Source organism: Triticum aestivum, chromosome 2A, assembly GCF_018294505.1.
Source record: "Triticum aestivum cultivar Chinese Spring chromosome 2A, IWGSC CS RefSeq v2.1, whole genome shotgun sequence".
Lineage (NCBI taxonomy): Eukaryota > Viridiplantae > Streptophyta > Magnoliopsida > Poales > Poaceae > Triticum > Triticum aestivum.
The window spans coordinates 133,088,383-133,104,472 of NC_057797.1; the positions used below are offsets into that span (position 1 = coordinate 133,088,383).

The 16,090-nt window shown below is 50.4% G+C and overlaps 1 protein-coding gene across 2 annotated transcripts; it reads right to left on the reverse strand.

Moving 5' to 3' along the window:
* Positions 1–825: 825 nt before the first annotated feature.
* LOC123187983 (alpha/beta hydrolase domain-containing protein WAV2) lies at positions 826–12,558 on the reverse strand. 2 transcript variants are annotated; one of them, XM_044600008.1, is made up of 8 exons: positions 12,174–12,558; positions 10,680–10,715; positions 10,495–10,573; positions 4,802–4,856; positions 4,605–4,721; positions 2,133–2,297; positions 1,480–1,735; positions 826–1,127 (listed from the first exon to the last, which is right to left on the reverse strand). In XM_044600008.1, exons 1-8 carry the CDS (start codon positions 12,409–12,411, stop codon positions 1,084–1,086), a joined length of 990 nt encoding a protein of 329 aa, XP_044455943.1. In that variant the 5' UTR covers positions 12,412–12,558; the 3' UTR covers positions 826–1,083. The 2 variants fall into 2 exon arrangements, with proteins under 2 accessions (XP_044455943.1, XP_044455944.1); XM_044600009.1 differs by having other exon boundaries at positions 826–1,246; positions 12,174–12,555.
* Positions 12,559–16,090: the final 3,532 nt, after the last annotated feature.

Here is a 16,090-nt window from a genome sequence, read left to right on the forward strand (position 1 = left end):
GGGGCTATAGCCCTAGGCCTAATAACAATAGCCTTTGCAATTCCTTCCCACAAAATATATAAAATTATTAGAGTGCATCTCTCAAGCAAGCTTAGCCCTACATGCAATCTAATGCTAGCTCCGCCACTGTCCCACAAATACGCCTTTGACGTGGGTGCCTTCTGTGTTTCCCTATTTCAAAGAAATTCATATATGTTGACCAAACTTTAATCAGTGATATCACGCTCATTTTAAGTTTAAATGAGTTGATTATTTTTCAATGTTTTTCATTTGAGGTCCTCTGTCCAGTAGTATTTTGTTTACATTTTTGTGATCTGCCTAGATAGGGTAGGTAGATATATATGCTTTATGTGATTACTTATGTATGCTTTTATAATTATTTCAAGAAGGAACTGTTCTAGGTTTTGAAGATCGATCCGGAATACTTTGACAGTCACTTTGAGCAAGGCAAGCCACCCCACCGCTTTGCTTTATAACTCGGAAAAGGTAGTTTATTAGGGTGTTTTCTGATATTATTGCGTTGTTGCATATGTTGTGTAGTTGCATATTTTGCTATGCTAAACTTTGGTTTTGTTGTCATGGCACTGCAAGCAATGTAGGAAATATTTGCTAAACTTTGGTTTTGTACTGTCATGGCACTGCAAGCAATATAGGAAATATTCTTGAAGGACTGCAATCCTCCGAAATTTTCATTCGACAATCCTTTAAACCAAAGAAGCCCTGGGTGGAAGCAGTTTCAGAAACAAAGATATTGCCTTGCACAATGCACAGCTTCTAAGGAAAGCTGCAGGTTTTTGCACAGCAGGTGCAAAAAAAAAAACCATATTGGTAGCAACAGTTATAATAACAGAACTAAATGGTTGAGCCAACAAGATTACCCTATACTGAACCGTCATACACCAAGGCCAGATTTTCTAACATTCGGTACTAGTTCCAATAAATTGCAAATACTTGAATGAAGCCAATTCAACATTGTACAGAAACTCGGGAGTTGAAGGCCGAGCCAGGCTCAGAAATATATATGTGTCATTCCATACACATATGCAGCAGCATCACAGGATGGAGAACAACCTCAAAATATATTCACAGCTTTGGCTTCTTCAGGTGGAATGGAGCAGAACAACCACCTGAATTAATTGTTTGAAATGATCTTCAATCCATCAAAGACCGGAATTGCATCAACATCAGAAAAACTGGTGGAAAACAGCAGGCTGCTCTAGATGTTCCAATTATTATGCAGCTTTATCTAGAAAGAGAGATTCAATTTATCAGAGGCAAGCTAACATAAATCGCACATTTGTAGTCAACATCATGAACCAGATTCCAAGATACAAATGATTGTATTCACCATTCAGTATTGCCATTAACATTAGTAAAACTACACTATGTAGTTAAATACACAAATATGGCAACATAATGTATCCATGCAAGTATAAGGAAAAACATGATAGAACAATATTCCCATGGAGTACTACTTACCATCATCAGCAATTTCACTTGTGCAGCTGGCATCAGAACTCTGTACTTCTGGGGAATATTGGTCCAGAAACAATTCGATTGTCCTCCAGTAGCGGTCCCCTCCAGAAATCCAGGTATCCATATGCATACCATTGAGAAAATCAACAAACCTACAATTCCTGTTATGTTCAACAGCTTTGTCATACAGCATCCTCATGTGTGAAGGGGGAACCAGTTCATCTTGCAATCCAGAAAGAAAGAGAATGGGCTGTTTGACCTGCATTGACATGCCAAAACTCAGGCAACGGATAACACAAACCATGGGGCTAAAATAAAGATCTGAGAACTGCAGAATGGCATAAATAGATTTGAAACCTTACGGCTTAACAGATTATGATTATTTCCGATGAGGCGGACTAAAATAAAGATCTGAGAACAGCAGAATAGCATAAATACAGATTTGAAACCTTACAGCTTAACAAATAGTATAGGTTTCATTTTGGTGTAATCTTTGAATACAAAGTCCAAAGGAGTAAAAACAAACTGTTTGAATCAAAAACAGATCAACACTATATTTTTTTTCCAAAGATTAAAAATAAGAGTACGGAAGTTGTAACCAAGCATGAAAACAACAGCGTATAAAATGTTGATTTAAACCAACCCCCAAAACTCACCTCTGCAACAACATCAAGTGTACTCCATGGAGAGCGAACAACGCAGTTAAGAAGTTTTGGGCCTTTGGCAGAACTACCGCCTATGAACCATCTTAAGAAGGGCAGCATGATACCAGCCATATCCAATATAGATGTAAAAGTATTTTCCAATATTAGAGCAGACACCTGCAACAAAGAACAACATCTAGCAAGATCATTATCAATTGCAAAGGCCAAAGCTTAACACACTTCTATAGATGTTATTAGCTTACCAAAATATGACCTAACTCATGTTGCCCTAACCACATGACTGAGTTCACAACAGTAAAATCTAAGAGCCTGCTTTATTAAGGTGTCCTAGGTTGATCACAAAAGTGAAGTGTTGGTTGGACGTAATTTCCTTTAATGGGCGAACGAGGTCTGGAAGCTGTTTTGGGGTATTTAAGTTACTAGCAAAAGGGCCCGTGTGTTGCAGCAGGTAGAAAATAGATAAATATGATCCTGGAGGAGAAGTGCTACTATGACCTAGGTCTTTGGAAGGAGATTGGTAGGAAGGTTTTATATGTGAAAATATATGTTTTTTCAAGAAATGTGGTTGGTACTTGTGAGTACTTTTAATATTTTTTTGTTAGTTGCAAAGTTGTTTGAGTGGTAAATTATTTTTCAGATTTGTGAACTAATTATCAATGTCTTCTGTCCATGATGAGCGGGCTAATTTTTCGTTAGAGATCACCTTCTCATCGGCATCTGTTTTACTTGTATATCACAGATTCCCTAGCATGGTACAGACCTGTAATGCATCGTGATAGTTCCTCCTAATCATTTTGAGTTTGTTTTTTGTCATGATTCAGACCGAAATCTGACATCAGAGACACTTCTCCAATTAGGTTCTGAAATATGTTCCGATTGGGAAACAATACATATGGAACTCAATCATTAGCAGTTCCGTTTTGATATAATGTGCCAAAACACTTGTTTATCAGGAATCTAGCTCCATGTAAGCATGCAAAGTTGAATTTATTTCCAAAGCAGAAATTGCAGAAAAAAATTCTATGTTGGGAATTAGCCAGATTTATGAACACACTTCAGAGATGATTCAGCAAAATCTGAATAAGTATGAAGATACTTTTTTTCCTTCTCTTATTTTTACCAATACTACTTACTCGATCGGTCGGACACTGCTCACTCGATCTAGCGCGATTTTGCTTTATGCACAGGCCACAGATCTTTATTAAATATGAAGTCCGCTTCCCATTTTAGTACAGGGTCCTCCTTTAATAAGCCTCTTCTCTTCTTTCCCATTTGCACATAGTACATGCATCCGTTTTATTTTAGTAACAACGTCTACTCCTTAAAGCCTCTTCCATTCTTTCCCATTGGTACATGCGTCCGTTTAATTGTATTAACAACATTACTCCTTTAATAAGCCTCTTCTCTCATTGGGTCGTGTAACCATATCAGCACATGAGGAAGTTAATTCCATTCGATCATTAGATTTTATAGTTGGGACTCATTCTGAAAATCGTCTCCTCATCCTGTGCTTAGAGCTTCCGGAGCCGGCTTATTGAGTTGATGGTACCCAAGTAACAGGAGACGTATATAAATCAGTGGGGTTGGCTTTAAGGGGGCAATGTGGTACAATTTAATAGAAAGAACACCTTTGTCATGCACACCTGCTAGTCTACATTAGTTGGACTCTACCTAATCTGCTAGATGGGAGGTCGAGGGATCAATACCTCACCGCAGCAACTATTTAAAAAAAAATTGTAGGCCCAGTAAAGCGAGTGACCTACGAAGGATCAGGCCCAGCGAAGCGCTGCAATTTTGTAGGCCCAATTAAGCTAGCGATGGATGAAGGATCTAGGCCCAGCGAAGATGTACGGAAGCAAGGTCGTACGAGATAAAAAAGGATCGAGCCAAGGAGAGTACGACGGACGGACCAAAATTTTGGAACGTACTTAGCGGACGAAAATTACGGTGGTAAGAAGCAATAGCCCCTTTATTATTAGGTAAAGATGGAGCTCTGGCCAATCTAGATGGAAGGAGACAGAAAGATCTGGGTCTGTTTTTTTCTTTCTTTTCAAGTAAAAATTTCTCTCCTATATGCTGCCTTACAAAAACTAACATCATTTGATTTTCAGCATAGATCAAGACTGTAACCACCTGACCATTGCTGTCAGCAATGGTCATGATCATGTGTCATCACTTGATTTTCAGCATACTGTAACAGTCTTAACATTCTTCACAATCTTCTGGCAAGATCAATAGCAGAATAATCTTGTAATAGAAGGTAATCTACATCATAACTACATGAAAATCTAAGTCTAATTTATGAACATATGCATGTTTTGAATGTTGATCCAATGAAATTTGTTCGAAAATAGAAGTGCAGTGGAGGATACTGCCATCACAAATCCAACGGCAGAGAGATCAAATGAACCTATTCTCACTTCTCTACAGCAATGCATAGACAAATCAGTTTACAACGAGTACCTTGTCAGGATTGTTTTTTGCAAGAACTGCTCCAACAGCACCTCCTAAAGATCTCCCGAAGATAACTATCCTGGATGTGTCAATGTCCTTCCTCTGAAGTAGATGATCAAGTGCGGCCTAACAAAAGAGAGAACTGTAAGAAGAGTAAACAAAACCACAAAAGTGAGAACAAAAACAAAATGCAGGAAACAACAAACCTGTGCATCTTTTGTGATGCCACTCTGAGAAGGATAACCTTCGCTCTCACCATACCTACAAACATGATCAAAGTTTGTTAGACCTTTGAACCTGAGCATTGATAGTTGTGGATGACACTAGGAGAGTTGGGACAATTTTCGTTGGTTTATTCCTCACACAATGCCATGCCCACCTGAGGGGTTGGGGATACATACTTATAGGCTGCTAGCCAGCCAAGCATATGCTGAGATGCTACTAAGATGCCAGTCTAAGATGCTAGTCTAAGATGCTGGTCTAAGATGCTATCCTAACTGCCAGTCCTTGATGGTCAGGAACTCTATCCTAACTGCCACAAGGACCATGTGCTGCAGCCCCACAAAGACCCTAGTACACAGACTTATCCAACATTCTCCCCCTAAGTCTTGTACGTCGTCTTGTGGTAGTGTTAAATCATCCCGATCCTGGAGCAAAGCTCGAGGAACTTGACCCTCCCAAGAGGCTTGGTGAGCAGGTCTGCGAGCTGATCCTTGGTGTTGATGTAGCTCGCCTCGATGCTGCCTTCTTCCACACAGCTGCGGATGAAGTGATACCTCAGCCGGATGTGCTTGCTCCGTTCATGGAACACGGGGTTCTTTGCCAGGGCCAGGGCGGACTTGCTGTCCACCAGGAGCTGCACCGTTCTGGTGTCTTGAACGAGAAGATCACCAAGCAGTCGAGCGAGCCAAAGCGCCTGAGTGCAGGCGGTGGAGGCCGCTATGTACTCAACCTCACAGCTGGACAGGGCCACCACCTGCTGTTTGACTGATTGCCAGCTCACGAGACACTTGCCGAGGAAGAGGAGGATCCCGCTCGTGCTCTTGCTGGTGTCGATGTCGCCGGCGTGGTCGCTGTACCCGACGAAGTGTGCTGCCCCCGGACACCTAGGGTAGTGGAGGCCGTGGTCGAGGGTCCCTGCTATGTAGCGGATGATCCTCTTCACTGCCTGCTGGTGTTCTGACGTCGGTCGCTCCATGAACCGACTGACATAGCCGACGGAGAATGCTAGGTCCGGCCGTGTGTGGGTGAGGTAGCGAAGGCTCCCCACAAGGCGTCGGTACTACGTAGCATCCACTTCCTCCGTCGTGCTGTCGCGGCTCAGTTTCAGCCTCTCCTCCATCGGAGTGAGAGCTGGATGGCAGCCGGTGAGCCCAGCTAGCTCAACGATGCACTTGGCGTAGGCGGACTGTCGAAGCGTGATCCCGGAGTGATCCTGGTGCACCTCAATCCCTAGATAGAAGGAGAGGAGCCCCAGATCACTCATCTGGAAGGTGGCCTTCATGTCTTCCTTGAATGCCGCTACCTCTGCATCTTTGGTGCCGGTGATCACCAAGTCGTCAACATAGACGCCCACCAGCAGGGCATTTCCTCCACTGCCCCGTCGGTAGACAGCGGCCTCATGCGGGCTTTGCTCGAAGCCCATCTTCTTTAGCGTGGAGTCCAGCTTGGCGTTCCACGCCCTAGGTGCCTGCTGTAGGCCATAGAGGGCCTTGCGCAGGCGGAGTACCTTGCCCTCCTGGCCGGGAATCGCAAAACCCGGTGGCTGATGCACGTAGACTTCCTCCTTCAAGTCACCATTGAGGAATGCCGACTTGACATCCATGTGATGGACACGCCAGCCCTCCTGGGCAGCCAGCGCAAGGAGAAGTCGCACGGACTCCATCCGTGCCACGGGAGCGAAGGCGTCGTCGAAGTCGACTCCTTCCTGCTGCAAGAAGCCTCGGGCCACCAGGCGAGCCTTGTGCTTGATGATGGCGCCGGCTCCATCCCTCTTCAGCTTGAACACCCACTTAAGGGTGATTGCGCGATGACCACGGGGGAGGTCAGCGAGCTCCCAGGTGCGGTTTTGCTTGACCGCATCCATCTCCAACTGCATCGCGGCGCGCCATGCCGCATCTCTCTCGGCCTCTGCAAAGGACCGTGGTTTGGCGTCCTCACACGCGAGTTGTAGCTGCACCTCCAGGTCACGTGGCATCAGTCCCGGCACCGGCTGGTCGCCGAGTAGATCATCCATCGTGCGATAGCGCAGCTGTTCGCCTCCATACCACGCGTCGACCCGCTCCTCGTAGTGAGTGAGCGGGGAAGCGAACTTCATCGGGTTGTGCTCTGCGTGAGCTGGTGCTGATGAGGACGAACCCGGAGTGGTGACCGCCGGGGCTGGAGTATGCGGCGTCGCCAGTTGTGGTGTCGCCGGCGTAGCGGGCACCGGAGTCGATGTAGTTTTGGGGGCCGGGGTAGACGTGCTCGGCGGAGAGGAGCTGCTTGCTCCCCCGGCTTCCTTGAAGTGAGCGTACTCGACAATGAAGTCGTCATACATCGGCGTTGCGCCGTCGTCCACCGCCTTGTCCCATTGCCACCCTCGCCCTTCATTGAACACAACGTCTCGCGCCGTGCGCACACGCTGTGTCTTTGGGTCGAGGATGCGGTAGGCCTTTGAGCCCTCCGCATAGCCGATGAAGACTCCCGGAGTGCTCCTGTCGTCGAGCTTGCCGATGTGGCCAAGCTCCTTAGCGAACGCAAGACAGCCAAAGACCCGCAAATGGGAAACCGCCGGCTTCCGCCCATGCCGGGCCTCATACGGTGTCCTGCCGTCGAGTGCCTTAGTAGGCGAGCGGTTGAGGATGTAGACAGCCGTCAGCACCGCCTCTCCCCAGAAAACAGCCGGCATCCCTCGCTGCTTGAGGAGAGCCCGAGCCATCCCCACAACCGTCTGGTTGCGCCGCTCGACGACTCCGTTTTCCTGCGGGCTGTACGGCGCGGAGTAGTGGCGCTGGATGCCCTCATCGGCGTAGTACGACGCGAATTCAGCCGCCGTGAATTCGCCGCCGTTGTCAGTGCGCAACACGCGCAATTTGCGGCCGCTCTCCGCCTCCACACCAGCCTGCGCGCGCCTGATGGCGTCCGCCGCTTCTCCCTTGCTGCCGAGAATCATCACCCACATGTAGCGAGAGAGATCGTCGACGAGCAGCAGGAAGTAGCATCGACCTCCTGGTGTGGCTGGCGTCACCGGGCCGCACAAGTCTCCGTGCACGAGCTCCAGCTTCTCCTTGGCCCAAAAACTCGCTTGTTGGGGAAAGGGGAGTCGTCTCTGCTTCGTCAGTACGCAGATGTCGCAGAACTGCTCCACATGGTTGAGGCATGGCAGGCCTCATACCATCTCCTTGGCACTTAGACGCTTCAGGGCCTCAAAGTGAAGATGCCCAAAGCGCTCATGCCATTGCCACGCCTCGTCGTCCCGACGGACAGCGAGACAGACCGGTTGTGCCACCTGCACATCAAGGACGTAGAGTCGATTTCCACCTCTGGGTACCTTGGCGAGAAGGCGACCCTGGCGATCCCAGATGCGTAGGACCCCATGCTCAATCAGCACGCGTGAGCCGTTCTCATCCAGCTGTCCCAAGCTGATGATGGAGTTCCTTAGCGCGGGGATGTAGTAGACACCGGTGAGCAGCCGGTGCTCTCCCGTCTTGGTGGTTAAGATGACGGAGCCGACGCCCTTAATTTCCACAGCGGAGGCATCCCCAAACTTGACGGAGCCTCGCGCATCGGAATCGAGCTCGGCGAAGAATTCCCTTCGACCGGTCATGTGGTGGGTGGCGCCGGTGTTGAGGCACCACCCTGTAGTCTTGTCCTTCCCGGAGGCATCGCCGAGAAGAGCGTGTGCCTTTGGCTCGTCGAGGTGGATGAGAGCTTTTGCGACTGGTGTCGCTGAAGATAGCTCAATGCTTGCATGCGCCATGAACAGAGCCGTCTCCTCCTTCGCCTGTGCGACGTGAGCCTGGCCTTGTCGTGGTTGCCGACACTCATTGGCCCAATGGCCAAAACGGCCACAGTTGTGGCAGCTGTTGTCTTGTGCCGGCTTGGGCTTGCCAGCGGCGCCGTCCTTGGCGCCTCCGCGAGCATCCCCTTCGGCACGTCCTTGTGCCCTGCCCGGGGGGGCCTCTTCGCGTCTTACGCTACTTGCCACGCTTGCGGCCGCCCGTCGTGGAAGAAGGCTCCCCCTTCTTCCTGTCACCAAGGCTGGCATCCCACGGCTCCCGAGTTAGGAGCAGCTTCCCGCCGGTGGTGATGGGCCCCGAGGAAGGCTGTGGCTCGTCGGTGTTGACGACCTTGAGGCGACCTATCGCCTCCTCGATTGTCATCGTGGAGAGGTCCAGCAAGGACTCGATCGACCGAGCCATCTGCTTGTACTTCTCGGGGTTGCACCGAAAGAGCTTCTCGACAGCTCTCTCCTCGGTGTAGGTGGCATCACCAAACTTCACCAACTTCTGCAGCAGAGTGTTGAGACGGAGAGCAAAGTCATCAACGTCCTCACCTGGCTTGAAAGCCAGGCTCTCCCACTCCTTACGAAGTGCCTGCAGAGTGGACTTGCGAGCACGGTCGCTGCCGATGCGTGCCGCGGCGATGGCGTCCCAAGCTTCCTTGGCAGTCCGCTTGCTGGAAAGCAAGAACTGCATCTCGGGCGGGACTGCGGCGATGAGGGCGTCCAGCGCCCGTCGGTCCTCTTGGTGGTTGACGTTGCTGTCCTGGACTGCCTCCCACATGCGCCGCACCTCGAGCCTGACCTTCATGATCCCGGCCCACTCGACGTAGTTGGTTTTAGTGAGGGTAGGCCACCCAGCACTGGGACCAACATCCCTGACCACAGTCCGGACCTTGTAGAGGCCGCGGTCCTGGTCGTTGCAGCCGCCGTCGCGGTGCGCACCTCCACCTGGAGCGCGGGCGTGCTCGGCTGCCCACTGCGCCGTCCGCTCTTGCGCCACTTTGGCGCGGTCTGCGTCAGCACCGTCGTCCGCAGGTGCGGAGCTGTTGGAGCTGCCAGAGCCGCCGCGGAGTGCTTTGGCATCCGCCGTAGCCTCACGTGCTGCGTCCGCTGCTGCTACTGCTTCTAACTCCGCCCTGGCTGCTTCTACCTCCGCTTTGGCTGCTGCCAACTCCGCTGCAGCCAGCCTCGACACCCTTGCTGCCGCAGCAGCTGCTGCTACAGCTGCTCGCTCACGCTCCTCTGCCACGGCGCGCTCGGCCTCCTGCCGGCGCCGCATGCTCGAGGTAGTCGTGTGCTGAGAGCGACCTGCAGACATGGCTCGCTGCAGGGGGACTGTAGCGTGAAGAGGAGGCTGTTGAAGACGAACTGCTGCTCGACAGTCCGGAGGGAGGAAAGTAACCAGAGGCAGACGGAGCAGCTGCTGCTACCGACTTGGGCTGCTCACAGGAAATGCTCAGGGTACAAGATAACGAGGCTCTGATACCACTTGTTAGACCTTTGAACCTGAGCATTGATAGTTGTGGATGACACTAGGAGAGTTGGGACAATTTTCGTTGGTTTATTCCTCACACAATGCCATGCCCACCTGAGGGGTTGGGGATACATACTTATAGGCTGCTAGCCAGCCAAGCATATGCTGAGATGCTACTAAGATGCCAGTCTAAGATGCTGGTCTAAGATGATATCCTAACTGCCAGTCCTTGATGGTCAGGAACTCTATCCTAACTGCCACAAGGACCATGTGCTGCAGCCCCACAAAGACCCTATTACACAGACTTATCCAACAAAGTTCAGGTTCACTAATAAATGAAAGAAAGTTAAGACATTTGAATCACATATGATACTGAGAGCTTCAAGAAAGAAGAATGAAACAAAGATAGTATAACTGGTTTACGCTGTGGAGAACCATACCCTCTATAAGAAAGCATAAACACATTGCACTGTAGCCGCTGCATCATTAGTCGAACGCATTCCAAACGATGTGCAATATCTATAATGAGTGAAGGATTTTAACAGAGTATAGCTTCAACACAATTTGTCATCAATGAGATACAATTTTATGAATTTTCATGTCCATAAAAAGAAATTCAGGATACTGCCGGCATTTTCCTGGAAGAACAGAATGGTCGGACCTGCATCAGGAAAACACTATGAAACAGACAACAATGTGGGAACAAAACAATGTGAAGTTGAGAACAAACTGAAGATTGAGCACAATAGTTCCTAAACATGAATATGCTATAACAATTTCATGCTATCAGTGATGTAGGAAATGGGAGAGGACTGAAGCTCTGAATATGACTTTTTTTGTTTTGTGAAAAGCTCTCTTGAAACTTTTTGTGCTCATATAATTATCAAGCATCACGAACACCTAGTTATAGAACAATATCAAGACTGTAACTTCTCTTCCTAACCTGAAAACAAATAAAAACACCAGCAAATGATGTGGCCAACGAGATATAGACAAGAAGAAGTGTATCTCATTTGATGCATAGACAAGATCAGCTAGAGTAGTAGATACAACTAGCTAGAGGAAACTAACGCATGCATACAAATTCTAATTTCGCAGATAGTTGGCCAGCTGGTCCAGTTACACATCTGGGGCCAATGAATAAAAAGCGAAGGTGACTAGGAGAAAGTAGGTTCGACGCAGCGCTGAGCCGGTTTTGAAGGGAATAGACAAATGTGTTGACATGCCAAAGTATTTTGAACGTACACGTGGCAATTGCATATTTCTCGTCCACAGATCACCGCAAATATTTCCCATCTCTTCCTGCTTTGAACCAAATCATGGTTCACGTGAACTTTTACGTAATCATGCATGCCTTTATATATGGTCAGAAAGCTTATTGGGTATACTTTCTAAACTTGCACAACTTTTAAAACTAACCCATAGAGATATACAGTAGAAAACCAAATCAACAACCATGAAACATAGTGATGCGATGCAAATATATAACCACATAGAGACAAAGAAAGCAACACGTCACGATAAAAATTTAAGTATGGAAACAAAAATTGTGGAATCTAACCCTACCGTGTGTTGAACGTTCATAACATCTCTACGGTCAATTGAACACAAATAGCACATCAGAGAAATACTATACTAAGCACCACATACACCAGCGAGTACCGACTAGAAATCACAATGAAGCTGGAACTTGGATCGGCCAATCAATCCTGAATCCAGACACCGAACTACAGAGAACTGTGTAATAAAACCAAGGAACCCTACAGATCAATTAAGAACATATGACATATCCATGCAGGCAGCGGCAGTAAAGTTCAAATCCTATTAGCCACAAAAATCATAAACATCGGGCATTTCTTAAGTGAACGCCGTAAACCCTACCCAGATCCACGGACCCATGTCCCGATCAAGGGAGCTAAGAGATGAAGCAACGCCACTATCTAGCCACGCAATTCGGGTCAAAACCAATCCCTCGAGTACAGACTCGAAGAGATCCACCAACTGACGCTCCAATAACCGGAACACTTCCTGGTACCGATCGAGTCATTGGACACGGGGGGAGGAACCAACAAACAAACCGGGAGAGGTTGGGGAGGATCGGGGACTGGGTGGTCCTTGCCTCGGCAGGTGGCAGAGTGGCGGAGGAACCAGGAGTGGAGGCGCACGCCGTCGGCGGCGCGGAGCCAGACGTCCTCGTAGATGAGGCGGAAGCGCGAGGGATTGATGGGGTAAGCGCGGGGGAGGCCAGGGAGCACGGGCACGTAGACGAGGCGCTCCTGCAGCGCCACCAGCGCCGCCAGGCCCACCACCGCCATGCCCCCTGCGCCGTACACCAGCGCCTTGAGCCACCCCACCATCTCCGCCGCCGATGGGAGGGAAGGGCTCCGTCAGGCGGGTGGTGGTGGTGATGGGCGCGGTCGCCGCTGCTCTTTGACTCGCGTCGTCGGTCGGGGTCGGATTTGGGTTTAGTCGGACGGGACCAGGCCTGCTTCAAGCCAGAGCTCTTGTGCGTCTAGGCACGTCACAGCCTCTATAGCCGGACCACTCAAACCCCCATGAGCTCCGGACGGACAGCTGCCTCACAGCATCTGCAGCCGCGTCCCCAACAGGTCACCTCAGGCCAATTTTTCGGCGCCGGCGTGAAAAAAAATGTCCCAGTCGCGCCCCAGAACGCCGAAAATCGCCGGTTCGGCCTTTTTTTCCGTCCGGCGGTCACAGGCCGAACCCGGCGCACTGGAGAGCAGTTGGGGGCTCCGGCGCAAGAGAAAAACGTGGCTAGCCCACATCGTCAAGGAAAAAGTCAAGGTTTTCTTCCCCGACTCGCCTCCCACCCCCCTCCCCCGCGTCCTCGGCCACCACTAGCTATATCCCGGCGCCGCCCGCCGCCCTTCACCGCTAGATAGCCATTCCCCGCCGGAAAAATAGCAGCGCTTCGCCGCGGCAGCCCCTCCAACAGCAGTTGGGCGTTTCCGGCCACCATTTCTGGTCGCGGAGCAGTTTAACGGCGGGTACATGCCTACTGGGCGCAAGGTGTTCGGCGATTTGTCTGCCTCGGCGATGGACTCAGATGACGAGAAGCGCTCGCCGCGCTGCTGGAGGAGGAAGCCGAGGCCGACGTCCAGGAAGAAGAGCATCTCATGGTGCTCGCCGCCCTCGCCCAGCTGCTGGCGAGCGATGAAAAGCCGCGGCGAGGTGGCTCGGTGCCTAGGCGGGTGAAAGCAAAGAACCGGCATCTTCTCGAAGGCTACTACATGCTCTACTCTGACTACTTCGCCGATGCTCCACTTCACGGCGAGAAAACATTTCGGCGCCGTTATCGGATGAGCCGAAAGCTCTTCCTCAGGATTGTGAATTCCATCCGGGAGTTCGACAACTACTTCAAGTGCAAGATGGATTGCACCGGCGCTCTTGGATTCACCTTCATCCAGAAGTACACGACAGCAATGAGGATGCTTGCATATGGAGCTCCCGGTGATTCACTCGACGACTATGGGTGCATGGCCGAGTCCACCAGCATAGAGTGTTTCTACAAGTTCTGTCGGACAGTGGTGGCAGTGTTTGGACCACAATACTTGAGAACACCCAATGCGGAAGACACTGCTCGGATCCTAGCACAAAATGCAGCAAGAGGATTTCCTGGGATGCTTGGAAGCATCGACTGCATGCATTAGAAATGGAAGAATTGCCCATTTGCTTGGTAGGGGATGTACAAAGGCGCCAAAGGCGATTGCAGTGTGGTGCTTGAGGCGGTGGCCACACAGGACCTCTGGATTTGGCACTCCTTCTTTGGTATGCCAGGAACTCACAATGACATCAACGTGCTGCAGTGCTTTCCTATCTTTGCCAAGCTTGTTGAAAGTCATTCTCCTCCGGTGAACTTCGAGATCAATGGGCGGCACTACAACAAGGGGTACTATATAGCTGATGGCATCTACCCGAGATGATCGACATTTGTGAAGACCATCTCAAACCCTGTGCCAGGAGGCAAGAACGCCTGGTTTGCGAAGATTCAGGAGGCGTGCAGGAAGGATGTCGAGCGGGCATTTGGTGTGCTCCAATCTCGATTTGCTGTTGTCCGGTACCCCGCTCAGACGTGGTCCAAAGATCAAATGTGGGAGATTATGACTTGCTGTGTCATCTTGCACAACATGATCATCGAGAGCGAGCAAGAAGACCCAGTGTTTGACACTGAACCATACTACAGGCAGGGTCCTCTAGCCGAAGTTGAACACCAGCTACCGGCAACTTGGACTGCCTATCTCAGTATGCGTCAGGAGATCCGAGACCCACAGGTGCATCATAAACTTCAGAAAGATCTGATTGAGCACCTATGGAGGCTCAAGGGGGACGTCGTGTGATGAAATACGAGTTTTTATTTGTTGAACTATATAATTTGTATTGAACTATTTGTTGTTGTACTATTTTGTTAAAGTATTTGATTTTTCTGTGATGAAATATGTGGTAAGAAAAAATTGTGTTCATAATTGAACGCCGACACACGGCGAACCACGCCGAATATGGGCCTATTCTCGCCCATATGGGCCCTTTATTCGTCAAAATGGGGCTGCAAAGTGGGCCAATTTCGGCGTCTAGGGGCGACGACTGGGCGCAAAACCGCCCCCAGCGCCGATTGTATCGCCGGCTCGCCCCCAGGGGGCGATTTTTATGCGTCCTGGGGGGGCCAACAGCTGGAGATGCTCTCACTGCGGAATCATATTGCCCCCAACCAACTCCCTTATATCCACTCCGAATGTTTCGGCTAACGGCACCCCTCAATTGATGTCAAAAAAATGACACCCCTCAAACACAGCTCATATGTGTGGCGAAAATGAGGTGGCCCGGATATGCCCGGAAGCGTCTGTCATGTCAGACTGACGGGCGAGACTTGCGAGGAAACCATCATTCCACCGGAGCTCACCAGTCCGCATTCATGTAGCTGCTTCGGCGTCACCCGAGAGACCAAACCCGACTATTTAAACCGGACGACAAGGGTAAACCCTAGCCGCCCCATTTTCTACCCCTCCGCCACTTCTGAGCTGCTATCGCGACCTTGTGCGCACACCATCCCACTTCAACCTCGTCGTCCGCCTGCCGCCATGGTCCGCACTAAACTTGGGCATGGACAACCCAGCTGTTAGGAGAGGAGATTAGGAGAATCACACCACACTTTGATTATGCACATGCAGGGGATATTTGTACGGCTTGGAGCGGCCACTGCCTAGTGGTGATCATGGGGTGGACAACTACCTCAACGTGTGCCACTACCTGACGTGTGCCACTACCTGGCTGCACGATCTCTAGCATGCGTGCGTACGCGAAGACTATACAGGAGCGCATACGCAATGGCATGACTACGGTACACAGTAGGCTAATACCCCCCCCCCCGGCAATCGCATCGTCAGCGAGAGCGACGCAAAGACTGGATCGGAATTCAGAGAAAACATCCGACGAGGGGCCTTTGGTCATGATGTCGACGAGCTGCTGGCACGTGGGCACATGGAGGACACAGAACTCGCCGAGAGCCACGCACTCGCGAGCGAAGTGAGTGTCCAGCTCCACGTGCTTCGTGCATCGATGGTGGACGGGGTTGGCAGATAGGTACAACATTGATACATTGTCGCAGAAGACCAGGGTCGCCTTGGTGACCGACGCGAAGAGCTCGTCAAGCAGTTGTCGAAGTCACACGCACTCTGCCACTGCATTGGCAATGTCGCGGTACTCGGCCTCCGCGTTGGAGCGCGAGACCGTCGCCTGGCGTTTGGACAACTAGGAGACCTGGGCATCGCTAAGGTACACACAGAAGCCCGAGGTGGAGCGGCGCGTGTCGGGGCAGCTCGCCCAGTCGGCGTCAGTGAAGGTACGGAGGTCTAGAGTGGCGGAGGCGCGCAAATGGAGACCGAGGTGGGCCATGTCACGCACGTACCGGAGCACACACTTGACCAACACAAGATGACACGCATGGATCATGCATGTGGAGGCAAATCTATTGGACCGTGTAGGCGATCTCCGACCTGGTGATGGTGAGGTATTGGAGAG

What these genes read in the sequence shown, in the direction of transcription:
- LOC123187983 (XM_044600008.1), bottom strand. Translation starts at nt 12,411, where the DNA reads ATGGTGGGGTGGCTCAAGGCGCTGGTGTACGGCGCAGGGGGCATGGCG. An exon ending in CCACTCTGCCACCTGCCGAG is followed by an intron (nt 10,716 to 12,173) that starts GCAAGGACCACC and finishes TTCCTGATGCAG; the next exon opens with GTCCGACCATTCTGTTCTTC. An exon ending in TTTATGCTTTCTTATAGAGG is followed by an intron (nt 4,857 to 10,494) that starts GTATGGTTCTCC and finishes TCATGTTTGTAG; the next exon opens with GTATGGTGAGAGCGAAGGTT.